At 32.4% G+C, this 18,841-nt stretch overlaps 1 protein-coding gene and 1 long non-coding RNA gene across 2 annotated transcripts in view; one reads left to right on the top strand and one right to left on the bottom strand.

The window, feature by feature from the left end:
* The window catches only part of LOC141376888 (uncharacterized), a 129,052-nt gene extending 125,736 nt beyond the window's left edge, over nucleotides 1–3,316 (bottom strand). Inside the window, exons 1-3 of the long non-coding RNA XR_015504733.1 lie at nucleotides 2,860–3,316; nucleotides 2,508–2,645; nucleotides 1,256–1,352 (exon numbers count right to left, since the gene is read on the bottom strand). This is a non-coding gene — a long non-coding RNA (uncharacterized LOC141376888). The remainder of the gene's footprint in view (nucleotides 1–1,255; nucleotides 1,353–2,507; nucleotides 2,646–2,859) is intronic.
* Nucleotides 3,317–11,000: 7,684 nt separating this feature from the next.
* The window catches only part of pax2b (paired box 2b), a gene marked incomplete at its 3' end in the record, with an annotated part of 73,047 nt that continues 65,206 nt past the window's right edge, over nucleotides 11,001–18,841 (top strand). Inside the window, 3 exon segments of the mRNA NM_131640.1 lie at nucleotides 11,001–11,484; nucleotides 12,730–12,895; nucleotides 14,752–14,949. Coding sequence (NP_571715.1) covers nucleotides 11,442–11,484; nucleotides 12,730–12,895; nucleotides 14,752–14,949 — 407 coding nt within the window. The 5' untranslated portion in view covers nucleotides 11,001–11,441.

The raw sequence follows: 18,841 nt of genomic DNA, 5'->3' as shown, positions 1-18,841 counted from the left end.
GGGCCTTAAAAGTGTAGGTTACACTGTAAAAAAAATCCAGAATTTGACGGTTTGTTTGCGGCAGCTGGGGGGCTGGAAAAATACCATAAAGTAACAGCCGCTAAATTACAGAAACTTACCAGCAATGTAAATGTAAGTAAATTTCTGTAATCTAATGGTCGTTATTTTACTGTTTATTTCTGGCACCCCAGCTGACGGAAATAAACTGTTAAGTTACTATTTGTTTTACAGGTGTATGAGTAGGGACAGACAGAATCTGCGGACATGTTTTGCTTTTTATGCAAAAAAAAATTTTTTTAAATCTGCTGATTTATAATGATTTTGGAAGTATCATAAGTAAAAATGCAATATATGAAATAAAATAATAGCTTTTTAACTTATTGTTTACAATGCAAATCTAATTTGATCCACAAGCAAATATCTTCTATACACCTATTAAAAGACAGAAAATGTTATTTTACACTGCATTGTGCATCGTTTCTAGTTCAAATGCCTACGAATTCTTAAATGAAGAAGCATTTTCTAGACAAGCTAAACTTATTGTATTGATTTAAGAAATAATGTCAAAATAAGCTAAATAATCTGCCCGTCTGGTAAGAAAAATAATATTGGAATAAGTTTATTTTGCTTACCCCACTGGCAGATTATTTAGCTTGTTTTAAAGAAAACTCAATTTTGCCATAATATTTCTGAAATCATTACAATAAGTTGTCTAGAAACTGCTTCCTGATTTAAGAATATTTAGATATTCAGACTAGAAACAAGACAAAAAAAAAATCTAAAAAGCATTTGTTTGCAGTGTACAAACTGTATTGTGAAGAAATCGTATGAACATTTTAATGTCAATAATATTACTGAAATTAATATAAAAAGTGAATGAATATAAATGTACACAAGTAAATTAATAGACTTAGTGATGGGCTAAAAATCAGCAGATTTCTGCATGCACAGATTCCGTGTGGGCCTAGTTATGAGATTTTATTTATTGCATTATATTTATATATATATAAAAGAAAAACTATGACCTCCTCAAGACATCTGAGTAAACCTGTTTAAATATGCACAGAGGCGATGTATGAAGCATAAAAAAATAAGAATAAGAACAAAATAATAATAAAAACATTTAACAGCTTCACTATTTTTAGTGCATGTACACCAATTCCTGTTTAAACATGAATGCACTAGAAACGAACGTGTCCAAGTTTGAAAAAGTAAAACTAATGTTCCAGGCAAACAGGCATGAATAAACACTCACCGACACACAAAGCCAGGCATCGTCTCTGGAGGTCCCGGCTGGACAGTGATGTATTTAAGGCTCTGTGGGGTCAGATGGACTTTGTCCAGCACATCACCTGCAATCAATAGTGTTAGCAAAACAGCTTAGCCTGACAGGCTCACATGTATTAAAACATGAACAACACATGCTAGCTCACATAGAATAACATTTACTATCATATTCCACTAATTAATTTGGAAGCAATATTTTATTATTAATCTTATTAAGAGTAGTAGTAGTAAATAGTTTTATTAGTTGTCATATTTGGCTTTAGCTTTATGTGACTCATTCAAATCCTTTGATGTAGTGCACTTACTGTATTTATTATTATTTTTTTAGGAACTTTCATACATATCCAAGATTATTTATTCCAGGATGAAAGCTTTTATTTTGAAGCAAATGCTTTGAAAATGTCTTTAATTTTACTTTTTCCTCTATAATTTATTATTCATTTATTTAAAGTGTTTTGGGGATGTGGGGTGGTGGTCAAACACTAATAAATCCAAAGTTCATTCATTCATTCATTTTCCTTCGGCTTAATCTCTTTATTCATCAGAAGTCACCACAGAGGAATGAACCGCCAACTTATCCAGCATAAATTTATACAACGGGGGCCTTTCCAGCTGCTACTGAGTACTGGAAAACAGCTATACACACTCATTCACACACACTACAGCCAATTTAGCTAATTCAATTCCTATAGCGCATGTGTTTGAACTAAGGGGGAAACCGGAGCACCTGGAGGAAACCCACACCAACAAGGGGAGAACATGCAAACTCCACACAGAAATGCCAAATGACCCCTGAGCCAGTGTCACCCCTAAATCCAAAGTTGTGTTGATTTTAATTAAAATTAAATTACCCATTTTAACCCAGTGGATGAGATTGTCGATATTTGACCCAACATTGGGTTATGAAAAGCCAGATTTTTTTTTAAGAGTTTAGCAACTTAAAGCTACCTATGAACTAAATAATAATAAATAATAATAATAATAATAATAATAATAATAATAATAATAATAATAATAATAACCACAACAATTGAACATTTGTGTCACAGAAAGTCTCATTGAAATTTAAACATCAATTACAGACCATATAACCATTCTTTTAAAGAGTATTAAATCCTATGCTTTCTATTTGGTGACGTAAACATGAGTGGGCCTTAATTAGATCATTATTTTCTTTTCCTTCAAGCTGGCAGGGTTGATACCACTCCTGCCCTGTTTACCTGTTAATAACTCTATCAGTCCCTGGTGCTCGCCGGTGCCCACCTGCAGTAGCGCCACACAAGCTGAGCACGCCACGCCTCACCCAGAGCAGCGCCTGCCGGGAGCCTGGCAGATGTTTACCTGGCACAGGTGAGACCCTGAGCGGAGACGAGAACAGCAAACAAGTGTTAACGCATGTGTACACATAAACACACACACACACACCGAGAATACAGCTGTGCCGAGATGCCTGTCAGACTGCGCACTGAGCCGAAACAGCACTCAACAGATCCACAGCAAATCCAGAACTCCTCCACAAAAGAGACACGTTTGTTTGGAGAGGAAAACATCATCATTCCGAGCGTTTCTCACCGTGTGCGCGCGTGCGTCCAGGCCTGAGACTCGTCGTAATGGGCTGTTTATGTGTTTATTTGTTTGTTTGTGTGAGTCGGGAGTGAGGGAGGAATGATGAACGAGAGCTCGTTTTCTCCGTGGTCTCCGTGTCACAGGATGGATGAGCCCGGCGCATCACGCCGATGGAGGGGGCAGTTAATTACTCGTGATGGACTGATTGCGCCTAAGAGCCGTCCCTCCGGCAGCCATATTGGGCCGGTTAGACTCACACAACAGGCCTGCGTGTAATAAGTCTAAATCGAAGTATACTTGTGATTCTGGTATTTTTAAGTCGCCATGAAATCAAAATGTACTTTTATCATACAGTAGTTATTGTTTTAAACGATGAATCACTTAGCAATTGTGTAAAATTAGTTACATGTGACCTCATAAACTTTAATCAAACATCACAACCTTTCCTTCCCCTCGAAATAACATTCTTCGCTTCCTGCTCTGGGAATTTAAGGGCGGAGCCATAATTGCTCTTGACTTCTTTCAGCCTTGAATTTTTCCATTAGTCAATTAGCAACGCCCTTTCAAGAATCCAATGGGTTCCCAAAAAACTAAATCAAGCAACACCTTAATTTTTTCCTTAATTTTAGGACAAACGTATAAAACTGATAAATTGTTTTTCTTTAAGCTGTAGACATGTTATTTTGGGGTTTTATATTAAAGGAAAACAATTCCTTAATTCAAATCTTTGCATAAAATTCATTTTATTTATTGGAAAGTTGTTTTATATACACAAATGCAAATATACTCATTGTAAGCCTATTTATTTTTTAATTTTTTAAACGAGAATTAGATCTGTATTTAAAAACCAGCACAGACTCTCACAACAAGAAAGCTATTAAAACTTATAAAACATGTGCTTTATTTAATATTCTGCAATATTAAGTTTTATCTTTGTCATGTGCCCTCAATTATTATTTTTCTTTTTTTAGTTTCTTTCTTTCTCTCTCTCTCTCGTTGTTTTTATTTTGTTTTACCTATAAATAGGTTTAACCTATTTAAAGGTTACATTTAAATGCATATCCCAATAGATCAATGTAAAATTATAAAATATGAATAATGAAATAAATATATAATTAAACTAAACTATCTACATTTGTTTTAAATAAATGGGCTAGTTAAGTTTGAGCTCAAAAATATATTTATTTATTATTATTATTTTTAAAGGACCTTATACATGTATTCCTCAAAGGTGCATTCCAACGTAAAATACATTATTGTAATTTATAGTAAATACTATAGGGTTTTTGAACCATACTATAGTAAATGACTTGAATTAACATGCTGTGGTAATAGTGTTTTCTCCAACAAAGTAGGATATGACACTACAATACACCACAGTTTACTGTAGTAAAAACTAATGCTCAGTAATATTATCTAGTAAAGCATGCTGCACTAAATATTGGTGTAATGATGCTGAAAATGCAGCTTTGAATTGCAGGAATAAATTATGAAGTGAAACATTTAAATAGAAATCATTTAGAAATATTACTGTTGTATAGAGGCCTATTTTAAATCAAAGAGTGTTGAGCAATAAAAGTCAATACTTAGAAATGACTGACACGTTTCTCTAAAAGTAATAATAATTAACACAATAATTGACACAAAAGAGAATTAACTTATTGTAAGTGTATAAAATGATAAATTAAATGGTTCAAATGTCTTCTGACATTCTGGAAGAGGGTTTTTTTCCCCAGGAAAAACAATTACTTTAAAAAAAAGTCCAACCAAGCATCAAAGACATAATGGAGAAAAAAAATTATATATATATATATATATATATATATATATATATATATATATATATATATATATATATATATATATATATATATTTTTTTTTTTTTTTTTTTTTTCCTATCACACAACAGGCCCGTAGGACCTTTTTGCAGTTATTTACCTTATTTACAATGTATGAGATTTAAATACTGTATTTTAGTGACTTTTTAAGCACCATTTTTAGCTGGATTACCTTGTTAGATCATCATCTTTATGAAACATTTAATGTATCAAAATATTTCCTAAAGATTTTGAATAAAGAAAAAAATGATTACATCATAAGTAATTAGAAAAAAAATATGAATCTGTTAAAGTTTTAAATTAAAACTGTAGCCTTAAATAGCCTAGAAACTAGCCAGAACATTCAACTGTCCTCAGTCAGAATTTGGCTATTTAAATAATAAACAAATAAAACATAATAATAATAATAATAATAATAATAATAATAAAACATAATAATAATAATAATAATAATAATAATAATAATAATAATAATAATAATAATAATAATAATAATAATGATAATAATAATAATAATATAGCTTCACAATTTAGCCCCTCTTGTAAAATAAATACAATTGATTCGATTGAAAAATTAAAATTATTTTAAATATAGGATTTTGCTTGGTCTTAAAACCTTTTTTCAGTAGTTTAATTTCACTATTTATGATGGCGTAGCAGTCAAAATAAGACAAATGAGCTCATGTATGGGACAAATTCTGGACCTTTGTCATTGAGGGCTGGGTCTTTCGAACCCCCCGAAACCCCCTGGCTATGGGCCTGCACAAGATTGGAGAAGCTACACGAGAGACAAGGAGAACAGACACATGCAAAGAGTCTTCATTTTTTTAAATTCTCACATGTATTCATTTGTCGTATTTGTTACTTATTCGTGTATTGATTTTATTATATTTTGTTACATCTGTGTAACTGCTGAACCATCAATATGCATTTGCATTCAAGTCACACAATATTACACTTGCTGCTTGTTCAAACTACTTAATTAAAATGAGTTGAAGCAACACATTTCTTAACTTTAACTGTTTTATGTTCAATCCACTTGAATTTGTAAAAACATTTAGGTGAACTTGATTTGTGTTGGGAAAACATGAAGGAATTGTGTGGAACCCAGCATTTTTATAATATTTATAATAAAAATGACATGTTTATATATTCTCTGTTAATAATAAATATATATATTTATTTATCTGCCGAAGCATTATCTCCAAGTTGTTAAAATTAAGCACAAATTATTCACACACGGTGGAATGTTTGTGTCCGGATAAATGATGAGAGTATTAGCATAACTCCAGGCTCTAGAAGAGGCGACGCCTGATGCCACAGGCCACAGGGATGAAGGATGGTGCCCAAGGGCCAACTTGGACAGACGGGCTGGTTCCCATATTGCACCAGGGTTCAAAAAAGCTGTTTTTTGTCGCTTCAGAGCAACGCAGCTGTGTGACACTCTCTCTATCTCTCTCTCTCACACACCCACTCACACACGCACACACACTGTGGAGCTGCTTTAGGGCATGCGGTGGGAAAACTGGTCTGTCACCGTCTTCAAACTTGAGATCATTAGCTAGTGACTATATCTAATGTCTAATAAAACACAGAGTCGATTAATCTAACGTCTGATTTGAGATGCGCTAAGAATAGATCAGCTCGTTTTACAAGAACGCCTTTTAGTTCCAGATGAGAGACAAGTTTGACCGGTAAAGCGTGAACAGTTTAAGGACTTATAATTTTCCATTTCCCCTTGACAGCAGCAGTGGAAGAAAAAAAAGGTCCAGGCATAACCTCAACACTATTTATATTTAAACACTTGAGGGCACATTTAGGAATTCTCTCTAAATCTGCATATTGGATGAACCGGTGACTCTCCTGCGCTGGATTTTACCTCCCTCGTGTGCTTAAAATCAGACAGATTAACCTGATTATCAGCCTTCGGGACGAGCAAAATAAAACAGAGCATGCGAGTTACATTGTTTTGGGGTTTTCCCTGTCTTTTAGTTGTTTATACGTTATTTTAAGACCAATACAATTCGTTATATTGTGTGTTTTACAATGAAGAGTTTTCCCAGAGATGGGTTGCAGGCATCCGCTACGTAAAAACCTGCTGGATAAATTGGTGGTTCATTCCGCGGTGACGACCCCGGATTAATAAATGAATGAATGAAAGAAAAAATGAATGAATGAACAATGAAGATTGTGCTAAAGAAGCTTAAAGATAATTAATATCCTTTAGATTCCATGAAACATGCAACAAAATATTTATTATAAAATATATTTATTATAAATTATAGCTCATGTTATGTTATCACAGAATTTAACAGGTTTGTGTTCTATTTTTAGTATTGAAGAGATAAAAGAAGAGTGAGAAGGAGGGACAGAGAGACAGGACTCATCATCATCATCATTATCATCATCATGATCATCCCGCTGTTGTTTTTTCATCTGTGAAGAATTTCTCATTTCGTTTCCTAATTTATATTTTCGGCGTATTGCGTTTTACGACTGGGCTCTAAAAGTCATAATTCTGCGAAATCAGGTTTATGGTCTAAAACGTGGGCCGAACAGTAGTAAAAGTTAAATATTAAACTTTCATTTCTCGGTGTAATTTTTGATGCTTTTCATTGGAGGCCGTAACTTTAAATGGTGTGTGAATGTACTTAGACAACACATGCTGAACCCTGCATAACCACGACTGAAGACTGGGATTACATTCATGCAGTAATAAATCAATTGTATTATATTATGTTGAAACCAGTTACACTTTTTTTTAATCGATAAAAGGTAATAATAAATAACAATGCAAATGCGTATTTGTATTTTTTTCTGACACACTTTTAAGAAAGGCTTCGTTTTTTGTTGATTTTGTAAGATAATTATGCGCTTTCTTAATTTAGAAAATGAAAAGACGAATAAACAAACTGATAAACTGTGCCATAATTCGCATGATTTGTCACAGTGATGTGTATTGGTAGGCTGTATTTCTCAGCACACACATTACTAGCACAGAATTGCACTGTGTGCGCACGCGTGCATGCATGTTTCCATTTACGTACTAATATGCCTTTGTTAATAGACAACATATATCTAACAGCTAACTGATTCACCTTTTAATTTTGGGCCTAAATGGCAAGATCAATGGAAAACTGTTGTAATGATCTAATTAATTATGTCGAAATTAAAAGCGAGCGCAGAATCAATCTCTTGCGTGAAGCCTCCATCTGTCCGCCTCACAACACAAGCTCAAGGCCCAAATCCCTTCATTTTACACTTTCAGCTTGTGCTTTATTGGCTATATAGCTTGTATGTGTGTGCCAAGCGGTTTATTTGTTTAAAGGGTGCTTTTTTTAGCCAAAATAAAGAACTGCAATTTATATATTTCATAAAATAAAAATAATAACAAAGAAATAAATATTCGAATAGATCCAAATGAAATTGAAATTATATGTATTATTTTAATTATTTATTCTCTTATCTTGTATTTTTGTAGAGTATAATTTGATATAAAGTTCATATGCATTATAATTAATTAATTGTTATTCATGTTATATGTTTCATTAATAACATATATGATATATAACTGATACATAACTAATTTGATATATAACATGGATATCTAAATTATATTGCATATGGCTTTGTATCAAATTAGAGCACGTTTAGAGGAATACAAGATTAGATATTTGGGATATATATGTCAACTACAGTTGTGAACTTCGATAAAAGATCTTTAAATTATTAAAGTTTTCTTGATTTAAAACATAAGATGCGCAACTTCTTGTTATGCGTCGAAGTGGTGTTTGGAGTGAGACTGGCTTCTGCTGATGCTCGGTAATGAAGTGCTCGTGCTCTGATCGATCAGTGACGTTACCATGAGAACGGGAGGCTGAGAGAAGGAGGAAATATCTTCACCTCTGGCAAAATGAGCTTCTTCAATGCTCAGCAGAACGACGAGGAGAACAGAGGAGAGCAGAGCAGCTGAGAGATTCATCTGCGGGATTCATGTGTACGGTTCCGTCTGTGTTTGGAGAGATCCGTACAGCGCCGAAGAGATGATGGATTACTCACTGTCAGGTCGCAGGGCCATAATCAAATTAAGTGTTAAACGTTTTTTGTTTTGTTTTTATTTTACATTTTACTTTGCTTGTATTCTATTTTTCCATGGGACTATCAGAGCCAGATACATTATACACAGTATATATATATATATATATATATATATATATATGTGTGTGTGTGTGTGTGTGTGTGTGTGTGTGTGTGTGTGTGTGTGTGTGTGTGTGTGTGTGTGTGTGTGTGTGTATACACACACACACGCACGCACACACTTTGGATATATTGGATGGTTTTAATAAGCATTTTTTTGTGTCTAAGACCCTGACGGACTCGATACACAACGCCAAAGTCCTGTTATGATTTACAGTGCCTGCTCAAATTCACTGTGAAATTTCTCCAAGGGTGACAAAAACACTAACACTTAATTTTAGAAGTCTACAAAAAAGAGCGAAAAAAACGCAGAGAGCACAAGGGCAGGGGGGAAAGGCTGGGAGGGGGTCTCACAGAGAAAAAAGCCTAGCTTTGGGGAAGGTGTGCAACGGAGGGTGAAATTAGAGCCCGCAGTGCTACATATTGTACCAGAAGCTCCTCCAAAAACACCAGGAGAAAGAAAAATCATCCTCTAACCTAACTAGGAGGCAGACTAGCCGACTTGCCCCCTGCGTCCCTTAGAGATCCGTCCAAAACATTTCCACTTTACTGCCGCTTTATAGAGCCAAGAAAGTATTGCAATCTTCGTTTATACAAAAAAAAAAAAAAAAAAAAAACAACAACAACACCACAGAGCTCACGCATCAACTAATAAATATAAAATACGTTAAAAAGTTGTAAATATTATATGAGGTCATATTCTCGCCATTAATATTTTACATAAAATGATTTCCTCATCTATTTCGGCTTAGCTTTTCTCAAAACTTTTTATTTAAATTTTATTTTTTCAATAATTAATTTTGTATTATTTATACATAAACGTTCCTAAATTTCAAAAAATTAATTATTTATTTTATTTTATTAAGAATGACACCTATCAAATAATAATAAAGAAATAAATGTGCAATTTATTTTTATTCGTTTAATACTGCAGTAGGCAAAGTATTTTAATTGCAGATATCTGAGGGTTAAAAAATAGAATTTAATTAAGCCTACACTATCGAAAACTAAAATAAAGTAAAATCTTGCAAAAAGTTACGCTATAGTCTAATTATTGAGCTGTTAAATACAAAAGTGAAAGTATACACTTTACCAAGCAACACCACAGACGTTTACGTACTTAAATTTACTTATAATTTGCCAAACATTACCTAATTTGAGAGTCTTTTTCCCCCGAGAGCATTGAACACGTTCTGAGCCATTTTTTCTTGGCAAAAGTTACTGTTAATAATGTGGATACAACGGCTAAACTTGTCTCCAAGCGCAGCAAAATAAAACTGAAAAAAGAATGAATGTTAGCCTATATTTAACTGAGATTGAAGAACATCAAAACAGCACTGCTCCACAATCAAGACGAAAAAAATGCAAGAACATAACAATTAATTTAAAAACTATTTAAAAAAATATATTGCATCAAACACTAAAACTTAATTCATCTATTTCCTCAACCCTTGTTTTGCTGTTTCTCAGGAGGGTTTGCAGACGACAGAGCGCCACCTACAGCCAGTCTCCGTGAGTCTGACCCGATCCAAAAGCGGCTCACCGCAGAGACAAGCGCAGCAAATCAAAACAAGATGGTGTTTAAATCAAACCATAATCACACCATCGACCTCCCCATTAATGACATTAGAGCTGCGCTTTTCCAGCTAGACGCTTATTTGGCATTATATTCCAAAGGCCTCAGGTGCTATAGCCTATCTTTTCATTCTGAGTGTTTATAAACATCCATGTTTTAATTCAGCGCATATTACACAATTAACTGTCATTGAATTGATTGTAAAACTAATATGATATCATTGCATTGCATTGAAGAAAATGCGCATATTTGATTTTGACAGTAGCATTATCACATAGAAAAGCAAATTATTTGCTCTCATCCTCTCTCAATTTCCACTAAACTCTCTCTCTCTTATTGACTCAGATGCACTGGGTTTCTCCCTCCCCTTTTTGGAGTGACAGGCGGATGGAGCTTCATCTGAGCGAATCACAAAGTGCTGGAATCTACTGCCTTTGTCTGATACACTCATCCATAGTGGCGAAAGGGGGTCCGCGTGAAGGAGGGGGCCGGAGCTTTTTACAAACCGATACAACCGAGCCAAGTCGTTCAGTCCCGGGCCGTGCGCGCACGCAAACGCATCGTGTTGTTATTATTGAGGAAAAAAAGGTGCGCACAGGAAACCCGCAGTCTCCAATGCTTCAGCTATCTGTCACTACGCGCAGATCCAAGAGAAACGGCACCTGCTAACCGAGACCACCAGGATATAACACGCAAATGGACGGGACGTGCGCTGGAAAATGAGTTGTGGGGAAAACATGCATGCTGAAAACATTTAAGCGTCCTTTGCGTTGAGAGCACTCTGTTTTGACCCAGAACGCACGGTCATGCCTGACACCTGACAAATCCTGCGTGCATTTGCAACTTTCCGAAGTTTCCCCCGATATCCTCGGCTGGATTCACCTTACGTCCTTCTTCGATTCTTTCAGTTGTTCTGTGTTGTAAGAAAGACGAGACGGCGACTTCAGTTGATTATCTGTCTTTTCTCGGTTATCCGATGGATATTCACTGTAAGGCAGACCCCTTCTCCGCCATGCACCGTGAGTTACACTGGAGTTTATCTGGAGAGTGTTTTTTTTCTTCATCACATTTGAGCCAATTAACACCCTCACTGGAATAATTTTTAACCTCATATATATATATATATATATATATATATATATATATATATATATATATATATATATATATATATATATATATATATATATATATAAATCACAGTTCATTGTATTTCGAGAAAATTAAGAGTAAAAAAGTACAATTTAGAAAAATAAAATCTATTTTTAAAAAACTATTTTAAAAAAGCAGCAATACATTAAAAAAGTGAAACAATTTTTTTAGCATGAAATAGCTATGATTAATAAAAAAAAAAAATAATGAAATTAGCCATCACGTTTTTTAATGCATCAAAGTACCGACTTTTAATTAAATACAACTATGAATGTTTTAAGAAAACAACTCAACTGAGATGAACAATATGTAATTTGATCAAACAAAACTGTTTAATAATTTATAGCCCATCCAGAGAAAGAAAACAAAAATGCTCGTGTAATTTAATAGCTCACCTACGACTAACAAGCCTCAGTATTGTTTCGACAAGAACAAGCCACAGTTTAATATACATCCATGGAAAGCAGATATGCGAAAATAATTGATATCTCTAGGTTGATGTTTTGTAATTGATATTGGGAAACGCTTCAAAATAATATTGATTGAAAAAACGTAAAATATATTTACATTTAGCTTATGGTATCGTGTTTTAGTCATAACAATGATTATAGCCTATTAATATATATATATATATATATATATATATATATATATATATATATATATATATATATATATATATATATATATATATATATATATATAGTTATTCTGCTATGTAGTATAAGTGTATGTGCATAATATATAAAACAATTGTAAATATAATCTAAAACAACCTACGTAAAAATAATATTTGATATTCCAAATAAAAAATAAAAGCTAACATATACAGATAATGCATGTTTTGTGTAAACACTAACCTAAACAATAACAAAAAAACGCAATTTTAATTGCCAAATTATTTCATAACTGCATATATTCGTTTGCGTTTGTTTATTCGTTGCTTAATGTGAGTAAAATCACGCACACAAAGTGAAATTCGCCGTTTAATCTGTGGTTTCTCACTGGCGGATCTTCTGTTAATTGGACGATCGAATGTGCCGGACTCTGTGACCGGCGGCCTGTATGTAATGTTATGTTGTGGGTGTTTGTTGTTGTTGTCTCCGGTATAGGGCACGGGGGAGTGAACCAGCTGGGCGGGGTGTTCGTCAACGGGAGGCCTTTACCTGACGTCGTGCGCCAGAGAATCGTGGAGCTCGCGCATCAGGGGGTCCGACCCTGCGACATATCCCGACAGCTGAGGGTCAGTCACGGCTGCGTCAGCAAGATCCTGGGCAGGTGAGACCCCCATCCAATGTGGAGAGATCTGAAATGTCAAACATGGACCATTGAAAAACAACGTTACTTGATCTATTTTTTTGTGCTGTGATCATCTGCATTCTCAAATAAAGGTACACATAAAATATTATTGATTGGATTTACATTTTTTTTTTAAGTAAGTGGTTGCAATTAATTTATATGGATTGAATTTAAACAAACAAATTAAATGTTGTTCAACTTAATGTGTGTTTAAATTCACCCCATATAAATAGTTTGCAACCATTTACCTTTAAAATATAGAAATCTAATGAATCTATTTTTTAGTGTACCCAGTCAAACATTGACCCTTTAAGAGCATTGCGTTAATTGGTGTATTTTTGTGCGCTGAGACCGCTGATCATCTGCACTCGCAGAAATGAAGGCACAAGAGCTTTTATTGGGGTGGTACCTTTTCAAAAGGGACGCGTTTGTACTTATAGTCTATATTGGTACCTCAAAAGTATACTAAAAAATCAAAAGATAAGCATTTGTAATTTTGCACCAACCAAGTGACAACTTTTGTACCTTTATTTGTGAGAGTGTGGTTTTTAACCTTCGCTTTATAATAAGGTTGTATTAATGTTAGATAATGCATTTATTAATATGAACAAACAATGAATTCTGCATATATTACAGTATTCATAGATAACGTTAATGAAAATAAAGTCGTTGTACATGTTAACACACGATGCATTGACTAATGTTAACAATAATTAATTTGGATTTTAATCATGCATTAGTAAATGTTGAAGTATTGCACTTCATGTTAGTAAATACATTAACTAATGAAACCTTATTGTAAAATGTGACCGGTTTGGTTATTATGGACGAACCCGACATTACAAAGTACTTTAAAAAAAAAATATATATATATATAAGTTAAATATGTTAATAATAATAATCCATATCTTGGGTTTGTTCATATTTTACCCAGCGTTTTTGTTAAAACAACCCAGCATTTTTAGTTTATAAACAAGCTTCACAAGTTCAAATGTACTCTCAGTGAATAAGAGTGCATAAAAGACAACATGCACACATATTAAAATGCATAGTTTTAGATTGAGAACCTCACACATATTGCTGTTATGGAAGATAATAAACTATATTTATATAGACTATATTATAGATAATATAGATAATAGATATAGATAATAGACTATATTTCAGCTGAATATAATGTGTGCATTTGTTCCGATTATGAGCGTTAAATTCGGAATGGTCTGTACTTATGATTATTATTATGTCCCCCAAAACGAGTTTCCCTCTAAAAATGTGTGCTTTAATTGTTTTCAGCAAAAGATATCAATTTGATTTTGACAGTGTGCTGCAATCAGAACTAGTGCACAGGCGGAATAAATCAATTATTTACTAACCGATGATCTGAAACGATTACATAAATGATTAAAATAAATTAATTTGTTAGTTCGGGTTATTTCAACAACAACAAACGCAGAAGGAGAAATGCTAATGAGTTGGCTAAATCGCCGCATGACCATTTCATTAAATAATTGATCTGCTTTATTATTACACACACGTTTTCAACTTCAATTGATTGTGAATGTCCAGAAACACGTAAGCTTCCGTTTTCAACCAGATTTGATCTAATGTTAATAAGTGGGTGACTAAAACAGATGGGCTGTTTAATGTCCTGCTGCGCAAAATCTGAAATTAGTATTCTAATCATATGATAATTTCCTACCGGTTCTGCTATGGGCCGTGTTAAGTAGCTTAGATAAAACATTTTCATGGCTTTGTTACAACGCATCTGTTGTTCAGTATTGTCATTCGCTGCGGTCATGTTATATGAAAATCAGATTTACACGTGTTCCGCGCAGATACTACGAGACTGGCAGCATAAAACCTGGAGTCATCGGAGGATCCAAGCCTAAAGTGGCCACGCCGAAAGTGGTGGATAAAATAGCGGACTACAAAAGACAAAATCCCACCATGTTCGCCTGGGAGATCCGGGACAGGCTGCTGGCGGAGGGCATCTGTGATAACGACACCGTCCCCAGTGTCTCCTCCATAAACAGGTCAGCTCAACTATATCCACTTTAGCTACTTTATTTTTCTAGTGGCATGTTTCCCGAAAACTTCTTTGCCATCTGTGTTATAACCGAGCAAAATAGCCAATTTATTTATTTATTTATTTATTTATTTATTTATTTATTTATTTATTCATTCATTTATGACTATTGTGTTATCTGTAGCATATGTGTTCACTGTATATTACATGTGTAAACTGATCAAAGGTTATGGAATACTTTAAGGGTCTTTGATCTCACCGGTTGCTATGGTTACCAGGTGTACGCGCCTTTATGGGTGTCTATTTAGCGCGGGCTAATTTTTTAATAGTGTTTTATACATGAACGATCTTTTTTTGGACCATTTTTAGCACTATTCAAACGAGAAATATTAGCAATAAAAGTTGTTTATTCTATTTATTATTAGTTTGAGGGAAAATATTGCATTTATTTAAAACTATTAACATCGCATTGCATTTAACTTAATAAATAAGCGTTCTGTTTTTTTTTTTTTTTTCTTTAAAGTAGCCAGATTGGGTTTTTTTTTTTAGTGAATATCAGACCATTGTGGTAGTATAAAGGTCTGTTCTGTGGCTTTGCCGGTGGTCTTATGGGTGTAATTTAATCCCTTGCTTCAAACTACGGCAACAATGACAGACTGAAGCTCTAAAATCTCATCTGACCTAGTGAAAACCGATCAATGAACGGAGATCAGACCTGGAAAAAGAGAGACAGATCTGCTCATTTGAGTTCCTATCATTATTTATCCGCTCCTTCTGTTTTCAGAGATACACATCAAGTCATTTGGGACGGTGTTTTTTCGTGTTTCATCATTTTCGGTTTCCCAAATTTGATAAGAAACTTGGCTTAAATGTTTTGTGTTAAAGTGTGTACACTGGTTTATACCTAATTTAACAAGATTCCATTTGATAGTATAAGTGTGCATTTATTAATTTTCATAATATTAATTTCAACATTAAAAACACAATAAGTTATTTTAATAATGTAGTAAATATTATTTAATGTAACTTAAATTACAATGGAATAATACTGTAACAATATTGCTCATCATTGGGTTATGTCAGCTTATACATTAATTAATGACGTTTAAAATTGATAAGAGGCTATAATTATTTGTGTAGAAACATGCATGGTGCTTATTTGTGTTAATATGTTATCATAAGATTATCATTTGATAACTTAAGTGTGCATGAACAATAATTCTAAATGACTTATGAATTGTAGTTATTATTTAGTTCAACATTAAAAATACATTGAGTTATTTTAATAATGCCTTAGTTAATATTATGGGTCATACTTTACATTAAGGTTTATTAGTTACAGGAACGACGTCTTAACAATACTTGTACAGCATTTATTAACCATAGTTCATCATTTACTAATGCTTTATTAGTTAATTCGCCGTGAGTTAACATGAACTATCAATGAACAACTGTATTTTTATTGACTAACATGAACAAATACTGTAATAAATGTATTGTTCATTGTTTGTTTATAGCATATTGTGCATAGCATTAACTACAACCCTACTGTAAAGTCTTACCATATTATTTAATGAAACTAAATTACAATACTGTAACAATATTGCTCCTCATTGGGTTATTTTTAGTTCGTACATTAAATAATGAAGCTTAAAATTGATAAGAGGCTATAATTATTTGTGTAGAAACATGCACGGTTCTTATTTGTGTTAATGTGGTATAATAAAATTTCATTTTGATAACATAAGTGTGCATGAACGATACTTCTGACATACAATGAGTTATTTTAATAATATATTAGTAAATATTAATGTAACTTAAATCACAATGAACTAATACTGTGATAAGATTGCCCATCATTGGGTTATGTTAGTTAACACATTAAGTTTAAAATTCATAAGAGGCTATAATTATTTGTGTTGAAAGCTTCATGGTTTGTGTTAATATGTTATTATACAATTTTCATTTGATAACGTAAGTGTGCATGAACAATACTTCTAAATGATTTAAGAATTTTAGTTATTATCAATTTTAACATTAAAAATACAATGAGTTATTTTAATAATGTCTTAGTAAATTGTATTGGTCACACTTTACAATAGGGTTCATTAGTTAATGCATTTACTAACAGGAACATTAACAACACTTGTACAGCATTTATTAACCATAGTTCAATGTTAACTAATGTGTTATTAGCATCTAAGTTCTTGCTTGTTATAATAAGTTAATGCACCATGAGGTAACATGAACTATCAATAAACAACTGCATTTTCATTGACTAACATGAAAAAAATACTGTAGTAAATGTATTGTTCATTGTTTGTTCATGTTAGTAAATGCATTAACTCACATTAACTAATACAACCTTATTGTAAAGTCTTACCATATTATTAAATGTAACTTACATTACAATGAACTAATATTGCTCATCATTGGGTTTTGTTAGTTGATACATTATTTAATGAAGTTTAAAATTGATAAGATTCTATAATTATTCGTGTAGAAACATGCACGGTGCTTATTTGTGTTAATATGTTATTGTAAGATTTCCATTCGATAACATGCGAGTGCATAAACAATATTTCTAAATGACCTAATAACTTTAGTTAAAATTTCAACATTGAAAATACAATGAGTTATTTTAATAATGTCTTAGTAAATAGTATTTAATGCAACTTAAATTACTCAATGTTAGGTTATTGCAAACATTAATTAATGCAATTTAAAACCGATAAGAGACTATATTAGTGTTGAAAGATTCATGGTGCTTGTGTTAACATTTTATTAAAAGATTTTCATTTGATAACATAAGTGTGCATGAACAATACGTTAAATGACTTAATTTTAATCAATATTAATTTCAACTTTAAAAATACAATGAGTTACTTTATTATTGCCTTAGTAAATACTATTTAATGTAACCTAAATTTTAATGAACTATTACTGTAACAATATTGCTCATCATTGGGTTATGTTAGCTTGCACATTAATTAATGAAGTTTTAAACTGATAAGATGCTATAATTATTTGTGTTAAAAGATGCACAGTGCTTTTTTTGTATGTTCATGCTATTATAGGATTTTAATTTAATAACATACGTGTGCATGAACAATATTACTTATTATTTTTAGTTAATAATAATTTCAGGATTAAATAATATTTACTAATACATTAAATTAACTCATTGCATTTTTAATGCTGTAATTATTATTAACTAAAATGATTAAGTAATTTTGTTTATGCACACTTATGTTATCAAGTGAAAATCCTATTATAACATATTAACACAAATAATTATAGAATCGTATTCATTTTAAACTTAGTTAGATAACTAACATAATCCAATGAAGACCAATATTCTTACAATGTTAGCTCGCTGTAACTTAAATTACTTCAAAAAATATTCACTAATACATTAACTCATAGTATTTTTAAAGTTACTTAAGTTACAGCAAACTAACATTGTAAGAATATTGGTCTTCATTGGATTATGTTAGTTTATACATTACGCTTAAAACTGATAGGGGCTATATTTATTTTGTGTTGAAACATGGTGCTTATTTGTGTTAATATATTGTTATAAGATTGTCATTTGATAACATAAGTGTGCATGATTAACACTTCTAAAGGACCTATTCATTTCAGTTAATATCAATTTCAACATTTTAAAAAACTGCTTACTAAGTTACTTCAATAATGTCTTAGTAAGTATTATTTAATGTAACCTAAATTACAATGAACCAAAGCTGTAACAATATTGCTCATTATTGGGTTATGTTAGCTTATAAATTAATGACTAATGAAGTTTAAAATTTATCAGAGGCTATAATAATTTGTGTAGAAACATGCACAGTGCTTATTTGTGGTAATATGTTATTATTAGATTTTATTTTGATAAT

Source organism: Danio rerio, chromosome 12 (genome assembly GCF_052040795.2).
Source record: "Danio rerio strain M-AB ecotype USA chromosome 12, GRCz13ab, whole genome shotgun sequence".
Lineage (NCBI taxonomy): Eukaryota > Metazoa > Chordata > Actinopteri > Cypriniformes > Danionidae > Danio > Danio rerio.
This window is presented reverse-complemented; position numbering and strand designations above follow the sequence as displayed.